At 39.5% G+C, this 17,641-nt stretch overlaps 1 protein-coding gene across 1 annotated transcript; it reads left to right on the top strand.

Moving 5' to 3' along the window:
- Positions 1-8,511: 8,511 nt before the first annotated feature.
- fam83ha (family with sequence similarity 83 member Ha) lies at positions 8,512-17,343 on the top strand. Its single transcript, XM_079687719.1, has 6 exons — positions 8,512-8,844; positions 10,407-10,858; positions 10,962-11,126; positions 12,095-12,219; positions 12,401-16,172; positions 16,267-17,343. The coding sequence occupies exons 2-6, from the start codon at positions 10,415-10,417 to the stop codon at positions 16,276-16,278; spliced, it is 4,518 nt and encodes a 1,505-aa protein (XP_079543845.1). The 5' UTR covers positions 8,512-8,844; positions 10,407-10,414; the 3' UTR covers positions 16,279-17,343.
- Positions 17,344-17,641: the final 298 nt, after the last annotated feature.

Raw genomic sequence — 17,641 nt, 5'->3', positions numbered from 1 at the left:
GGACGCTGTACTCTTTAGTTAACTGGGCATCACTATATCATATCTATACCATGCTTGGACTGCTGCCCCTCTACATATCCACTTACATATCACAAAAACAGTACAGACTACGACCTCAAAATGTCTGTCCCCTCAGTATGCACAGAGCTTGGGGAAAAAGCCATATCATACTCTGCCCCCTCACCCTGGAGCACACTTCCGCAGGAACTTAAGCTGACCAGTTTGATACCCATCAGAGATTTAAAAAAGCTGGAGAAATCATCTGTGGGTAAGGCTGTGGGCACCTGCAATATTTGACTATATGAATTTTCAATGACTACTTTTTACGATATTTTATTTGATTGTTGCCTCTGTGTTTATTGTCCTGTCTGTCTGTCTGTCTGTCTGTCTGTCTGTCTGTCTGTCTGTCTGTCTGTCTGTCTGTCTGTCTGTCTGTCTGTCTGTCTGTCTGTCTGTCTGTCTGTAACTTTGTGTGGTAGTTTTACCACTGAACAGGTCTCTCTTGAGAATGAGACCCTGTGTCTCAATGAGATTTTCACCTGTATAAATAAAGGCTAAATAAAAAAATATATATATATAATACACTTTATTTATATAGCACCTTTCATGCAAAATGCAGCCCAAAGTGCTTTACAGAGTAAGACAAGATAGAGTATAAAGAGTAAGGAACATAATTTAAAAAAAGTTGTAAACAAACAGAAAGAGTCATATCACAATAAAACATCAACAGTGATACCACTATAATTACCCCAAAATCTAAAGCCAAAGGGATAGGTCCCTAATTTACTATTCAAAATTCCAATGGAGTTTGCTGTTTTAAGATCCAATCGGAGGCAGTTCCACAGTTTGGGGCCATAAAAATAGAAAGCAGCCTCCCCAGATCTCTTGTAAAATACTCTAGGTACCTCTAAAAGAAAGACATTGGATAATCTGAATGTGCTTGTAGGTTTGTAAAATGAAACACAGTCACTGGTATATCTAAGGTCCTGTAAAGCCTTGTAAATTGTTAAAAGCACTTTCAAGTCAATAATAAGATCAAGTCAATTGTCCATGGGGAAGATATCTTTAGCTTGTCACAATAAAGGTCTGAGTTTGGAATCAATCAAACATCAATACCTGTCATAAGAAGTATGCCTGCTAAATGTAGTGAGCAGTTAATCACAAAATCGATATTTTTCAACTTATCACTAATGTATGACTTTATCTTTCAATTGTTAACTACTGAAGATTTTAGTGTATAGCAATAACAAAATGAAAAGTTCAAATTCCATGTCGGTAAATCTGTATGTAAAACTCTTCTTCCAAATCCCTTGGTTTCCATCCCACCAGATACTATAACCTGTTTAGGCAAAGCCATTTTTATTTATTATCTTAAGTATGTGCAAGAAAAGAATATCAAAAGCGAAAAATGGTTTACACTTTACTGCATTGCACATACTTCAAAGGGATTCACTGTAACCTTCCACTGTGAACGTAGTTGGCCTGACCAAGTATGTCTGCATTCCTCACAGAGCCAAATGTCTTTTTGATCTGCAGATCAGCAGAACGGTAGTCCAAAATCCACAAAAATACAAGTGGTCTCAGAGGTATCTTTCTGAGAATGTTTCTTAAAATGAACACTAATCTATGCTCCAATTTGTCTCGGTGAATGTTACAGAAGCTTTCGAAATTATGTTGCTAGGCTGCAGAACTTCGGCCTCAGGCAGGATGACCTCAGCAGGATAACATTCTGCGGCTAGGCCATCCGGGGTGTGGCGCTGTTTAGATGACATGACTGGCGAGAGCGTCTCAATGCAGTCCAACCTGAATGCACTATCCTCAAATACCTGCATGCAGAACATATCAAATGAGGAAGGAAGTGAGTAACACATCTGGGTTAAGTTTCTACCAGTCTAACTGAATCTTAAAATTAAAATAAAAGTAATATATGTGTTGGATTAAAAAATGACATTATATGAAAAAAGTTTTTTAAATTTTACAACCCTTTTTTAAGATGTGAAGGGACAGAGATTGTTAGGGGTGTTGTGATAATACTCTCCAACCTGACAGCCCCTTAGAAATAATTATTTAAGACTACATGTCCATAGTAAGAACCATTTCAATTTAAAGTTAGCAAAGCTTATTTAGTTTTGTGAAACTCAAGGTGAGAAACAGACTAACCTTACCATCTCATACAGTAACATGATACTTCTGACCTGTTATTATTTTGGATTTTGCTAATCCCACGGTGTCCCAGGAGAGCATCTGAACAAAGGAAACTCAGCTATAAATCTGGGTGTTTCTGTGTAACCTATTCCACATTTTGTATAAAAGCATAGGCTTGTAGCAACCAGCCTTGAGAGCTAATTTGGCACAGTTAAGTAGCTCAGCTGCTTGTTATGCTGCTCCTTGGGCCTTTGCAAAAAGTGAATTCCGTACCATAAACCAGCTAACCACAGTCAGACTCAGACAGATGAGACGCGATAACAGCAAAGAACGCAGCCTGAAATGTCACTGGAGTATGTAAGAAAGAAATCACTTTGGAACTGGTATACAATGACAGAAATGGGACTCTGATCAATCCATGTCCTACTTTGTTGCATCAGATGATCTGCTCATTCTGCTCTGTGCAGCCTCTTCATGTAACGGAGGTGCACCCACAGAGCTACGAGTGACATCAATATGATGTCACGCATATTTTAGTTCATAGACTTTAATTCAATCAAGATGTGCGCATCGACGCTGTTCTGGTTTAAGTTCCTCCACCTCTCCTCTAGGCCGAGGGAAATGATCGGCCATTGTGTTATCTGTGCTTACATATTGCAGGGATATGATTTCATCCTGAGACGTGTCCCTGACTCTATGTGGGACATTCCAGTTTGTGCTGTAGCTGCAGGATGTGACACAGGATACAGTACAATAGAACTAGAAGCAAACAAAGTATTGGAAGGAAGGAGAAACTGTAAATGTAAAGCACAGTTGCTGTTCCAGGTTCTTCATTAACTGTGTTGTCAGGCAGCAATTATGACGTCAATTTATAGGCAGCTATTCTCTTGTGTAAATGCAGGGCCACCCCTGGTCAACTTGTGGCCCCACACAAAGTTATATGATGAGGCCCTCTGTGTCGCGAGCGTCGGCGGGACAACGACGGGGGGGGTGTGCTAGTGGAGCCACATAAGCGCGAGGTGAGGCCCCCTCCACGAGGTGAGGCCCAACGCAGTCTGCGTGTTCCTGTAGGGAGGTGTAAATGTACTCTTTGTTGAAGACATTGTTTCCAGTTTCATCCTACCAGAGTGCCTGGCTGGGGTCAAAACTGATTGTGTATCTCATAGGTCAGTAAAGGCCTCCTTTTTGGCCCCTATACTCTACTCTTAGCCTTTTTGTGTCGCCTTCCGCTGAAACTCAAATGGCAACTGAAGCAGCCATTCCTGTATCGACCTGCCGCACGCAATGACACATACACACACACACACATACACACACACACACACACACACCCACACACACACCCACACACACACACACACACACACACACACACACACACACACACACACACACACACACACTAATGTGATTACACTCAAACGTGCAGGTGCGCACAAGCATGCACAGGTACATTCATGCACAATAAGCAGAAAAGAAAATCCTTAGTGTGACTGAAGAGGATTCTTAAAATGAGAGTATAAATCTTTCAGCACACCCTTTTATAACCCATAGACGCACGGAGGAGAATGCACTCCATAATACACAAACACTGCCAACATGCAAAATGACATGCAAATCAGATACAAATGCAAACATGCTGCTCAGTACTACGCCCGTGTTTGAAATGAACAAATGGTGTCACTGACTGAAATCACAAATCCTCATCAATACTTGCATGAATGTAATACAATAATTGTGTGTGTGTGAGTCTGCTGTTGTGCATGTATGGTGTATGGTGTAAGTGTATGTCGGTACCTGGACAATGTAAGCCTTAAAATTATTAACCGAATATATTGTAAGGTATCATAATTATATTACATTATTATAATCATAATAATTTTAAATCATCAAAAAACATATTATATTTTTGTAATAAATTAATTGAAATAAATTAAATTAAAATGGTATAGTAGACATAATTATAATAACTCAAAATTAATAACAGTAAAGAATATAATTTAATCATTATATTATTTGAAAATAGAAATACATTTTTTTGTTCCAATTTTTATAAACAGATACATATAAAAAGCTACTGGATTTGTTTCAAAATTCAGTAGCTTGTGCAAACTGTCGATAAAGGCGATACCACGTGTCACTCACACTATTGTGCAACTCTTTTATAAACAATATGTGTGGAAATGGATCATGTTAATAACTCACCTTTGGTTGACTGACTTTGTATGAGTCACTCACCTAAGGTAGTTGTTTAAGTGACTCGAATAAAGTGCATTTGGGTGAGTGACTCTGACTCTGTACTAACCCAAACGCATCTTAGCTTAAACACAACCAGGCAGGAACCATTCCACACCTCCATGCTGGTGTGTGTCTATACATACCACACTGACAAGAGCCTGTTGTTGCCACTGCTTTTGTTTTGTATCACATGTGTGTTTATGTCTAGTCGAACACCCCCATTCTCCTCTGTCAAAGCTGTAGAGAAATCACTGCCAGTGGACTCAATGACAGAGGAACTGAAAGGTGTACAATATCTCTTAGCGACACAAGATGTGGAAACATCTTTGGAATTTGTCATGGCCTCTCCAAGGGACAAATATAGAGCATGTCTTTCCTCTACTGATAAGGGTGGATCCTCCTCACACATTGACTAATCTCAAACCAAATTCTCCTTTGGCCTCTTTTTAAATCACGTAAAATAATGTTGTGATCTCAGCTGAATCACTGTAAGACAGGTTTGGTAGGTGTTATGGACTTTGTATCATGGCCAGTCGTCCCCACACTACAAGTAATAGTCTAGTCCATGTGTTTCCTCTTGTGCTTATTGGTAAGTGTGTTAATTCATCATCCTCTCGGTTTGGAATTCCTCACTCTATGAGGGCCATCTAAGTGTTATCTCACCTCTTTGCAAACTTCCAAGACTTCCTGTTTGCTCACTAGAATGATGCATCGACAAAAGCCATTCTGCAGCTGCTGCTCTTCCTTTTTCCTTTGCTTTCTCATCCTCTTCCTTCTCCCATGACAATCTTCCTCCTCCTGCTTTCCTAATCATTAGAGTCTTAAGACATTATAAAAGATGAGCACACAATTTCCAAGTTGAAAAAAGAAGTGGTGGTTAGCCACCCATATGTAAAAGTACTTGAACAATGGCTGTTAAAATAATTCTATGACCAAAGATATAATTTATCAAAACTTGCTCATTCATAATGTGTAGAGGGAGTCAGCTCTATGGTAGAGGCTGTCCTAAATGCTAACATAAATTATGTTAATATGTTCACAAAGCCAGGCAGTGCTTATGTAGATAGCAGTTATAACGTACCATGTTGAACATCTTAGTTTAGCCTGTTAGCATGCTAACTCTAACTGAGGTTGATGGGGAAATGATCAGCTTGGCATGTATTTAGTCATCATCCAAAGTGTTGGACAACCTGATGATGGCCCGGGGTGACAAGTCAGGGGATCAACCCTATAATAAATTAGGGAGACATGAATATGTGAACCAAATGTATTTGCAATCCATCCAGTTGTTGTTGAGACATTACATTTGAAATCCCAAATGTTAGGTAATTGGATCCCCAAACTCGCTTACATTTTTTTATTCTGCAAGTGTTCTGTGCAAAATGTCATCGAAATCTATCCAATAAAGTTGAGATATTTTTCAGCATCAAAAACCTGTTGATTGATATTTCCACCCCTTGCGGCTCCCATGGCTAAAAACTATCCCTTTTGACACCTGTGCAGACATGCGGGTGCCCACATTAAAAGGCGACCTGCCGACACGTGTCAAACCTCACCCTTTTAATGAGGCTTTTAATTTTCAAATAAAAAACAGTGTGGTAAGTTTTCGCTTTGATGCAGTTATCCTTATTTATTCTCCTGCTATGAGTTTAATAATTCATTACCATTAGTTCCCCTGAACCAAAAGTCTAAAGATTAAATTAACCTATAATGAAGCACAGTTTTATTGTTTTACTAAAAGTGGGTTTTCTAATGTCCTCTTTAGCATTAATACATGGGAGTTTCATATATACCTCCACCCATTATGATAAGGTTATTTTTTCAGAGTAGCATGGGCCAAAAAATAACACATTTTGGAGTGGATCCATCACATGGCAGATGGTCAAATAATTTGTACTTTTGTTAACATGTTGCGAGAAAAGGCATTTCCTTGGGAAGGGGAGAGGTAATCAAGTGTCGTTTTGCTTTGAGTTTATACAGTGGATGGTCATAGAAGCCCAAACCTCTCGGGTTGGCTTCTGTCACATCTGCACGTGAAAGGTGTCAACAGTTTCTCCTTTTGTTCACGTTACATGTAAAAGCACAGCCCTCAGTTTGATGAGATAGATGTGAAAATGGAGGATTTTAATAAAATCCTCTTTTAATTGTCACATCAACCACACAGTGGCCAGGAGGTGAACTGGTGATAAACTGGCGAACAATCTGTTGACCTTAGAGGATGTCCGACACAGTAGAAATGTTATATATTAATCCTTTGAATAAACTAGACCTAATCCACAAGGCCTCAATGTGTACACACAGTTATATAAAATATAGTATAATGTACTATTTATTCCAAGCGGTACTGCATCTTTGTTCACCTTCAACAATAACAGTTCATTTCGATGGAGATTATGTTATCACAGAAATCTATCAGTTACCCTTTATGCGTTTGATTGATACATTCCTGGAGATGTTTTTTTAACGCTAAGGGATCCAGCTATGAATCATAGTTGGCCAAGATCATGTTTCATAATCAAACCTGTCAGTCAAAAAACTAGAAGGAAGGGCACTAATGCTAATACATTTTATTTTTTGCCAATTTTCAGAGCCACATAGTTAAAAGACGAAAGACATTTGTAATTGCTGCACTCAGTATGTAGTTTAGCAAATATCTATGAACTCAGTTACACTTTATTGTCATGTTTATATTATTACTGCTCCTATGTGTGCCTTGGGTGGTGCCTGAAGGCAACAATGAGGAATTGTCTTCAAGTCTTCACTCGAGCAGCAACATTGCATCACTTCCTTTTCTTTAGTCATCAGATTTTATCCTGCCGAGGCTATTTCAGGTCTTAGTGTGCAACAAGTTAAGGAATATTACTTTATTTGGTCATTCATTTTCTCTCTCCTTTCAGGTTTTAACCAAATGTGTGGCTCAAGCTCTTATCTTGGATATACTGACGGCCTTCCTCCAACTTCAAGGCTATGCATGCATGGCTGATGATTGTTTTCCAGCTGAAAGGGTTGTGAGTTGATCACATTCAAGGTTAACGTTGTTGCCACACAAAATGCCTAACTTCACTCTTTACTTGAGAGATTGGTTGTTTGATTTACAACTTTAAATGTGGTTCTGTTCCCTTGCCACTTCTGGGCATCTGATAAGGTTTTGCTTTTGAAAGGTCTGATCATTTTTGGCTAGCCATGCCTGAGTGCAATTATATATATCCTTGTTTAGGTCAATTGGGCAGGGTCCCTGGGCTCTTTGGTGTCATGAATCATTGGATGAGAAATAAATAAGCAAAAAATCATAATTTTTCAATAAGTGATCAATATGTTGGTTGAGTAAGGTTTAGTAGGTATATTTAGTAAGGAGCAATGTAATAAGCGGGTTATGTACTGCAAGCTGCTCTTTTTTACAAAAAGTATTTAAAAGAATGATGCACAACCCCCACTTTGAGCCTTTGCCCCCCCAAGGGTCTGGGGACCCGGGACAATGCCTGCTATAATCCCTTGTAATCCAGTAATGGATATGTTAATGTTTTTCGATAAACTTGCAACGCAAGTCTTACTTAATAACAGATGTGTAAAGTAACTAAGTAGGCCTACATTATACTCAAGTAGTTAAATACAATTATGAGAAACTTGTACTTTACTTGAGTATTTCCATTATGCTATGTACTTTTACTCCACTACATTTACCTTTTAACCTTTTTAATACGGGACTTTTACTTGTAACAGAATATTTCTACACTCTGGTCTTTTTACTTTTACTCAAGTACAAGATCTGAGTACTTCTTCCACATCTGCTTAATAATAACACCTTTATTAATTATTTTAAGAAAAAAGTAATCTCCTTTTAGTCCTTTGATATGTCAGCTCTATGTTCTCTCTATATATATTTTCAATTTATAATAAATGATATCTGTTTTCCAGATATTACAAAAATAAACATTTGGTTTCATATTTGGTTTCATATTTAAATGAATGTGAAGAATGTCTGGTACAATTAGGGGTGGTTTAATAAGGAGTTATGACAAAGGTTTTACACATTAATGAATATGAGCAGGTATATTAGGCCTCATATCACCTTAATGATCCACTTAGCAGTATCGCAGATGTAGCAGCAGCCAGCTGGAGATCCAGTGGACAGATTACACATGAGCAGAGTTCAGCCTGAGACAAGCATGAACACACAGAGCTGTGAAGAGCAGAAGTCAACTGTCTGTGTGGAGCTAACGTCGAGGCGGGGCGACATTTATCGACGGCAAGTCTTTCTCACTCTCTGTTTGCTGTCTCCAACATTCTCGCCAACATGCCTCAAGCATGATAATAAACAGGTTTAGCTGGGTGACGGGGGAAAATTAATGTAACAGGAAACTTTCGACGAGTCCCAGCGGCGGAGCAAAACATGGTGAAGAAGGCAAGATGACGGACTTAACGTTTAACCAAGGAGAAGCGTAAAGAGCCAATAACAGTGTGGTAAGTTCACAAAATAACTACCATATTATTTACGCGGTTTAGGATATAAAGTTGTACATATACGTTACGTTTATTTGAATTCCGATATGTCATCTTGCTCAGAGGAAAAAGTGTTTGTCGATACAACATTGGACTTTCAAACCTTCCGTTGGCTAACCACTTTAAGTGTCAGTGTGTTGCCTCATTTGTTCTATGTTAAAGTTATGTCATTCTTGTTTTTTGGTTTTTTTTTGTTCGGTTTGTTACGTTTCCTCTCGGCACTTCGCATATTAGTGGCTTTACAATATGAGCTTGCAAATGGAGACTTGTGCTTTTGGCCAGAGGGAGGAGCCACACCCAAAACCCATCTATCCTGTGGTTAGATTCCTGCTCCCCTCATTCATTGTGCTGAAACTAGTTATTTTTAACTGATAGGAATCCTCTTGGCTGCATCTATTATGGAAGATACATATCTGAAAAAGAATGAACATTATTTAGCTATAGGTCTGTGTTGTATGGTAGCAATGCATGTCATAATATAAATAAGATCAATGTCTGTTCTTAATATTCATCACAATATGGCAAATTAATGCAAAAATAGCATGATGCTTAATCAAATAAAACACTTGTTACATTTTACACAAGTTAACACAAAAACTACAGTTTCCAGTTTTATGGACAACAGAATTATGTAAAATGACAGGATGTGATCATGTCATAACTTGATTCCTAGAAAATACACGATTAAAAGGAATTGATGGGGTGCAGCTGATAATTCTTTCTCGATCCGATAAGTTGGTCAAATGTTCCCTTGAGATGTCAATGTTATGATTTATTGTTTCCTATGCAGATTTTTCATTTGTATATGATAAGATAAGAAGTAACTTTATTGATTCCAATTTGGGAAATGTTTGTGTTGCAGCAGCATAAAAAGACAACGCATTGTACATTAGAGAAATTAAAGGACTATAAATTAACAATCCAAAATGTAAATATCTCAATAAAAATAAAATAGCAATAAAATAACATATACATGTTGCAATACAAACTTACAGTAACTAAATATAAAGCAGGATATTATATACACATTAAGTGTGTAAGGAATGCAATATTAAATTGAATATAAATGTAAAATGTACAGTGTGATTTTAAGTCCAGTTATTAAGAGAAGCTATGGATCAGAGAGTTCTCTGCCAGCCCGAGGTGATTTGTTGTACAGTTATTGCAGTAGGCGGGAATGTGTTCCTGTATCTGTCCTTGTGACAGCGGAGCTGCAGCAGTCTGTTGGAGAAGGAGCTCTGCTGTCTGTCCAGCTGCAGGTGGAGAGGGTGGGTGGGGTATTATGTTATACCTGTTCTTCTGAGACACAGGAACCAGAGAAATGTGGCCATTTTTGTTTAAAAAGGTTTTTTTAACAGTAAAATTATCAAAACTGTTTTAGATCTAGTTAAGGTATCATTCAGAACTATATTGCTGGTGTTCTTGTTGTGATATCTAGATAAACTGAAACATATTTGTGGTTTTAAAATGATTAATACATTGAATTTATCACATGACTCTTTTTGCTCTAACCCTCTCTTTAGACTTCAGTATGGCACATCGTTCTCAGTGTTCCTCTGCCGGGGATAACCCCCTGGACCCCAACTACCTCCCCCCTCACTATCGGGAAGAGTATCGCTTGGCTATTGACGCTCTCATTGAGGAAGAATTGGAAGGATACTACCAGTTTCTCCAAAAAGCAGATGTGGTTGACTTCTTGGCCTCATCTGAGATTGAGTATATCTCAAGCTCTGTTCAGGTGCCTCAGCAGAGCAACAACCCTGAACAATATTATCAAGAGGATGAAGGAGATGGCTCCTCAGACACTTACTGGCCGATTCACTCTGACCTGGACGTCCCAGGCTTGGACCTCGGCTGGCCTCAGATGCACCACTTCATCGGGCCCACAGAGGTCACCACTCTGGTCAACCCCCCTGAGCCTGACATGCCGAGTATCAAGGAGCAGGCCCGACGACTTATCAAGAATGCTCGGCAGGTAGATCTTTCACTTTCTATGAGACTTCCTGCTTAAGTTGTCAGTAGTGTCATTCTCCTGACAGTGTGTTTTACAATGTGTTTGTTTGCTTCTATCTCCTCAGGTGATTGCCATAGTGATGGACATGTTTACTGATGTTGACATACTTGCGGATATTCTCAATGCTGCTATGAGAAATGTTGCTGTCTACATCCTTTTAGACAAGCAGAACGCACATCACTTCATCAACATGGTTTCTAACTGTAGAGTTGATCTACAAAGCATTCAAGTGAGCACATTTTCTTCAAAAAATCTGTTAAAATAACAAACAGAAAAGGCTGATTACACATTTAAATTCTATTCATGTTTCCCTTTTCTTCAAATGTGCGAACCTGGAAAGTAGAAGTAAATAACTAATTTAACTGAAACTAACTCACTAACTAACTTACTGACTGCATTGGGCAACAATAATCTGTTTTCAAAACTGAATTAGTTTAGACTGACTAACAAACTAATTATGAAAACACATTATTGTTGCACAATGCTGCACTGGCCTTTGTCCGATGATCTGTAGTTTACTTTGAGTCACTGTGTTGCTGCAGTTACTAACCCACTTGAGCACCAAACAGAGCTGAAATAAAGTCTCCATCAAGTTTTCTATTTACTTCTGATTGAGAGTAATTTGCTAAAAAAAACAGTGACATGCTATATCTGTGCTTATATATGTCATTCATTTTCAAAGACTAATCTTCAATTTAAAAAAAAATGGTAGGAGACAGAGTAGGAAAGTCACATAGTAATGAGTCACAGGATAAGTTGTCAAAAATATAGAATAGACATATCCTTAAATTGTCATTCTCTGCCCATATTAACGGAACTTGTTGAAAAAAGCAGAAGTGCAGTGGGTACACCACAGCTGTTGCTAGAGGTGACTCCCTCATACAAACAAAGACAACTTATCAGCTTTTCCTTTGCCAACATTATGTGGCTAGTGCCCTTTTAACTTAATTGAGATTACTCTTATTCGAACTGAATTGTACCCTTTCCAAAAGAAATTGAGCAAACAAAAATATACTTAAGAATAGACCGTTTTTTTTATTGATAGAAATCACAGTAACAGCATATTACTATGTAAAGCAACTTGAGATGGAGCCCTTTCGTTTTGCTAAAACAATGCTTGGACTGCAATTAAACATTAACCCCACTATATGTAAACGTGTGTCTTGATATTTATTTTGGGTTATGTGTGTCTGGCAGCTTTTACGCGTGAGAACAGTGTCAGGCATCAAGTACCACTGCCGCTCAGGGAGCACCTTCACAGGTCAGATGATGGACCGCTTCTTGTTGACAGACTGCAGGGCTGTGCTGAGTGGAAACTACAGGTGAACAAATTTAAAACTGCCACAGAAAGCCACGCCTCTACACTTGCATACCAAACAAGAATTTGAGTGATTGATATATGTTTTTATGAATACATTTAGTTAGTTTCTTTTTGTATAAAATGTGTATGTCATGAATGAAGTGCTTCTGTTAATTCATACTTATTGTCATGTCTCTGTCTAGCTTCATGTGGTCTTTTGAGAAGCTCCACCGCTGTATGGCACACCTTTTTCTTGGACAGCTCGTTACGACCTTTGATGAAGAGTTTAGGATTCTTTTTGCTCAGTCCCAACCACTGATTATTGAAAACCTTGCTCCAATGGAAGAGTTAAGCCTTTCACAAAAGAGGCAATATCCAAGTGAAAGAACAATGTACAGAGAGACAAAGAAATTTCAGTCACTGGACACCGGTCATCCAGATGAGGGGCTAAGGCATCCTTACAGTGAACGCATGGATTTGAGAATGATGGCCCTTAAAAAGCAGGAATCCTTGCAAGGCCCTGCAGACATGCACAGTAGATTTACACCCCAGCATCCTCGCATGGATCCATCCATGATGGAAAATCCTGCCTTCAAACGTCACAGTTATGCTGAAGGCAGTCATGGTAGATACTCTTTGCCATTCCTGCAGCAACAGGGAATGCCAGAATCTGAGAAACTGGGAAGGCAGTTCTACAGGGGGCAGCAGCCTGGTCCAGCCCCAGGAAGAGAGGCAGATACCGGTGCCAATGAGAAGTTCTGGAACCAAGACTTCTATTCGGCAGATCCTAATATTGAGCCTGGTTTACCTCCAGAGGTCGAACCAGGTGATAACTTTGACCCTGTGCTCAACTATTTAACATCTACCAGGATTGCCGAGTTTGACAAAGGATCAGAAGAATTGCAACCTGTAGCAGATTTTCAGTTTGGTTCATCTCACCCTAGAAGATCGAGTCTAGGCAACCAACAAGCCTTTCAAGCGTCTCCCACCCCATCAAATCCAACTGATCAGAAGCAGTCTTTCCAGGAGCCTATCACTGACCGCAAGGATCCTTTGGTGAAACGGGGGCTAAGAAACTGGAGGATTAGCTCTTTTCTAAGTGCACATGATAATCCAGAAGAGGAAGGCCTGCCATCAGCACCACTAAATGCACAGGATCCATTTGAAGTGCCCTCTAACCCCATACAGCAAACAGCAGGCATAGATTTAGCACTCCCAAAAATGCCTAATTACAGAGAATTTAGGGTTCCTGCAATACCAAGGGCAAGTCAGATGCCAAGTTTTGTCACCACAAGACAGCCAAGGAAATTGCCTGATGAAAACACTGCAGGAGCAGCGGAAATAAAAACAACACCAACACCTTCAGAATCCTCATCATCCACAACTGAAGTGGAGAAACTAGAGGACGTAGAACAAAAGGAACCAAAAATGTCTGGCCTTCGAAGGGAGGAGTCGTTCCGTCGGAAATACAATGCAGCTATACCGAGGAGCTCTAGGCTAAGATCCTCTATGATATTCAGCTCTCTGGACCAGAAGAACACTGCTCCAGGTGACCAACAGGATGAGGAAGGAGACAAAGATGAGGCAGAACAGACAAAACTGCCTTTCGTTTCTCAAGTTATGGGACAAAGGAGGACTGCAAGAGAACCTTTTGAGTGGAGTCGTTACATGAAGTCAGCCACCTTTGAAAACTCTGCCACAGACCAATCCAAACCAGATGATGGTAACAGTAAGCCAGATAATAAAGATTCACCAAAGGATACAAATTCAGAGGATCTTTCAGAGGCACAAAACACATTAAAACAACCAAGTGTAGAGCAAGCAGATTCTTCACCATCAGTGCCCCAATCCAAAGCTTCTGAAACTGAGCTGCCAAAAACGGATCAACCAGTAGAGCCACCCAAACCTTTGCTCACCGCTCCTTTGTATGTAGACATGTCTGATCCTGATAATAGGCTCATGTTTTTCAAAGAACTGGCAGCAAAACGCAAAGCTGCTAATTCTGCAGAGGTTGAAAAGAGCAAAGAGAAGGCTCCAATGAAATCACCAATTGAGCTGAAAAGCAACACAGCCGTTGAAAAGGAGAAGCCTGTACCAAAAGAAAGCTCAGAAAAGACTGCTGATGCTTCTATATCTAAGGGTTCATTAGATAAAAATGCTAATGCCAAGGATGCAGGGAAACCAGTATCTACAGAAGCATTCAAAGCAGCCAGTCTATCTTTGGATGCCTCCAAAAGCTGTAAACAAGAACAAACCAGAGTTGCAACTGATTTGGAGAAGATAGAGCTTAGTAACAACCAAACAAAAGCAACTGTTTCTGCAGAAACGTCAAAACCTCAGAGCCAATCACCAGAAGAGCCAAAGCTGTCAAATCCTGCTGTAAAAACAAGTAGCTCCAGCCACCCCCCTACACCAACAAATGCCACTCCAGCTAGCGTGCAATCCCTTGCACAAGGTACAGATAAAAGTAAAAGCCCCTGCCTTGATTCTACCTCAAAAGAGTCTAGTTCACCCACTCCCAGTACAGAGAAGGTCCCACCATCTTCTGTATTAGCTGTATTGGATTCAAACACTCCAAGCCATGAATCCCTTCAGTTAGAAACCAGCATTTCAGGCCAAAGCTCATCCTCTGAACAAATTATGCCAGTCACTGGTTCACAGATCAGTCCAAGTCCTTCTTCGTCTAGCCGTGCTATTTCTTCCACTTCATCAGAATCCATATCTTCTAGTGTTACCCAGAAAGACTCAAGCTCAACAGTAACTCCCAGCATATTGTCCCCTAATGCACAGGAATCTGTCAACCCCTCCCTGCCAGCACACTCCCATCTGACGTCACCTGATACCATTTCAGCAACTGACTCTGCACATGTGGAATCTGACATTTCTCCTGACACATGTGCTGCTGGTTCAGAGCCAAACAAACCTTCACTACAGTCCCATACAATGACAGACTCTGAAGAATCAAGTGTTCCTACACCTTCCGAAAAAGATATCCTTGCTAGCCTTAGCCCTTCATTGCCTGAAACATGTCTACCTAATGTATCTGACCTAGAGAGTCAATCCAAATCTGCTCAAAATGAGACTAATACTGCTTCCCCCACCCAAGCAGTCCCTCTACCCAACCATTATCCAGTAGAAACCAGCTCTCCTGTCAACCCAGACTCTACTACTGATGCTTCCCAATCAGAAAGACAAGCGACCCCTCCCTCCAAACTCAACGTGACAAGTTCTGTCACTCCCACTCCTCCTGAAACAGAATCGTCTTCAATTCCTTCTTCTCTGTCACCTGAGACTGAAACAACAAAGGGTGTTGGAAAGGAATCAAAGGTTCTTGGATCATCAGAGGATGTCAAAGCTGATAGCAAGCTTGCTAGCCCTTCATTGCCTGAAACATGTCATGTACCAGATCTAAAAAGCAATCCTTCAGAGCCACCTGTACCTGCTAAACATATGGACAGTCAGAATGAAGCAAGGAAAGAGACTGAAAAGACTGACCCTGTTGCGAAGAAAACTGGTGATACCAAGGCAACAAATAAGGTCAATAAGACTAGTACACGGGAGTCGGTTGGTAATGAAAAAACGAATGAACGAGTAAGCCAGAACAACTGCTCCGGAACGCCAGAGATCACACCAGATGTTCCTTCGTCACCACAGTCCAAGCAGCCCAAATCTAGCCAGTCTCGCTTCCAATCATCAACAGCCAACGTGATCTCAAGCAGCAACCTCAGAGACGATACAAAGCTGCTTCTAGGGCAGATCTCTGCCAATAGCCAGAGCAGGAACGAGGCTGCCAAAGAGGCTCCTGTCACTGATGATGAGAAAGAAGACAAAGCTGACAGAAATGCCAAAAGGGAGAAAGAAATAGGTATCAGGTCCCTTAGCAGAGGGCAGCCTAAGTCAATTGAGGAGCGTGACAAGCTGTTGGAGAAGATTACACATATGAGGAAGGAGAGGAAAGTTTACAGCCGATTTGAGGTATAAACACAACACCATTTTTACTAACACCTGTTTAAATGTAAGTTGTGTTGCTTAAGTTGTTACTCATTTTGTTTCTCTATTACTTTCACAGATGGCACCTTAAATGGAATCGTAAGAAATGTGTAAGAATGAACTGAGCATAAAGTGTGTGTAGAAAGAAAAAGATTCAATTTAAAGATGAAATAATGACCAAGAAGTGTTTCTGACCAATGACATTTTCTGACCAAAGACCTTTAGTTTGTTTTCTGCAACAACAAAAAAAGCATATTATGCAAACAGGAAGGGGACCTCGAGCTGGCTTTAAATGGTAAAACTAGCAGTTCAACAAATTAATAGAAACCTGATTTTCCAATTGTATTACAATGACCAACAAAGGCTTTACCAAGATATGAACATAGACTACGTGTGTGTGATCTGATGATGAATGATGTGTTTTTACTGACTGCATGGGTGAAGTGCAATGTTTGCAACAGGATCTCTGTGATGACGTCTGTCCTTTCTTTTTTTAACGGCACTGACAGCCATTACATTAAAGTATGTTGGTTTTAAAAGTGTAATAGATAATCTTTATAGTCAGTCTGTAATATACTGTATTTGATATTGTAGTTTTTCACAATCATGTTCCACAAAGATGCTGATTATTACGAGGGTTTGTGAAACTAGTAAATAAATACATTCATATCCACGCAGGGCTGTTGTTTCAGTGAAAATATGTTGGCGCTTAATTTTAATATAAGCAACAGTGTCAACCATATTGTGGTATTTTGATGAATTCTTTGTCAAATGAACAAAAAGTAAAAAATATGTCTTGTTTTTTTTTTTTTCCATGTAATTGTTTATGTTTAAAACCAAAGCTACGTGCATGGCTAGATTCCACTGGGGTAAGTGACTATATATGGTGTTATCTTCTGTAATTAGCTGGAACCAACCCTATTTTGTCTCTGAAAATGTGCTTTTTTTCAATGAAAACATGTCATACCTAACCTGTACACTGAAACAAGAAAATCTGAGGCTGCAAAGACTAAACGACAGTATGTAAAATGTTGCCTTGAAATACTAGATGTATTGAGTCTGTCTTCAGCAGCACTTGCCCTTTGTAAATCAAATGTCTTAAAATGGTGGTGTTATCCTGTCATTAAATTGCCAAAAGAAGGTACTATGAGAAGCAGCGCTGGTTTCGTTGATAAAATGTGGCTAAATGGAGTAATTCACATTTATCATGTGCTGTATATAGATCTTTTTCAGGTCTTACATAATAGGGAAATCACAGGTCTTAATTATCTTGAAATGTTTTGGCTCTATGAAACCTACAAGTTTGTATCTTCTTGGTCAAATGCACTTATTGTAAGTCGCTTTGGATAAAAGCGTCAGCTAAATGCAATGTAATGTAATCTTAGAAACTAATGACATTTTAAAAGATTGTAATGGTTTAAGACATGATTAAAAGGTCAGTTAGCAAATATGGA

This window comes from Notothenia rossii (assembly GCF_949606895.1).
Source record: "Notothenia rossii genome assembly, chromosome: 6".
NCBI classification, from domain to species: domain Eukaryota; kingdom Metazoa; phylum Chordata; class Actinopteri; order Perciformes; family Nototheniidae; genus Notothenia; species Notothenia rossii.
This window is presented reverse-complemented; position numbering and strand designations above follow the sequence as displayed.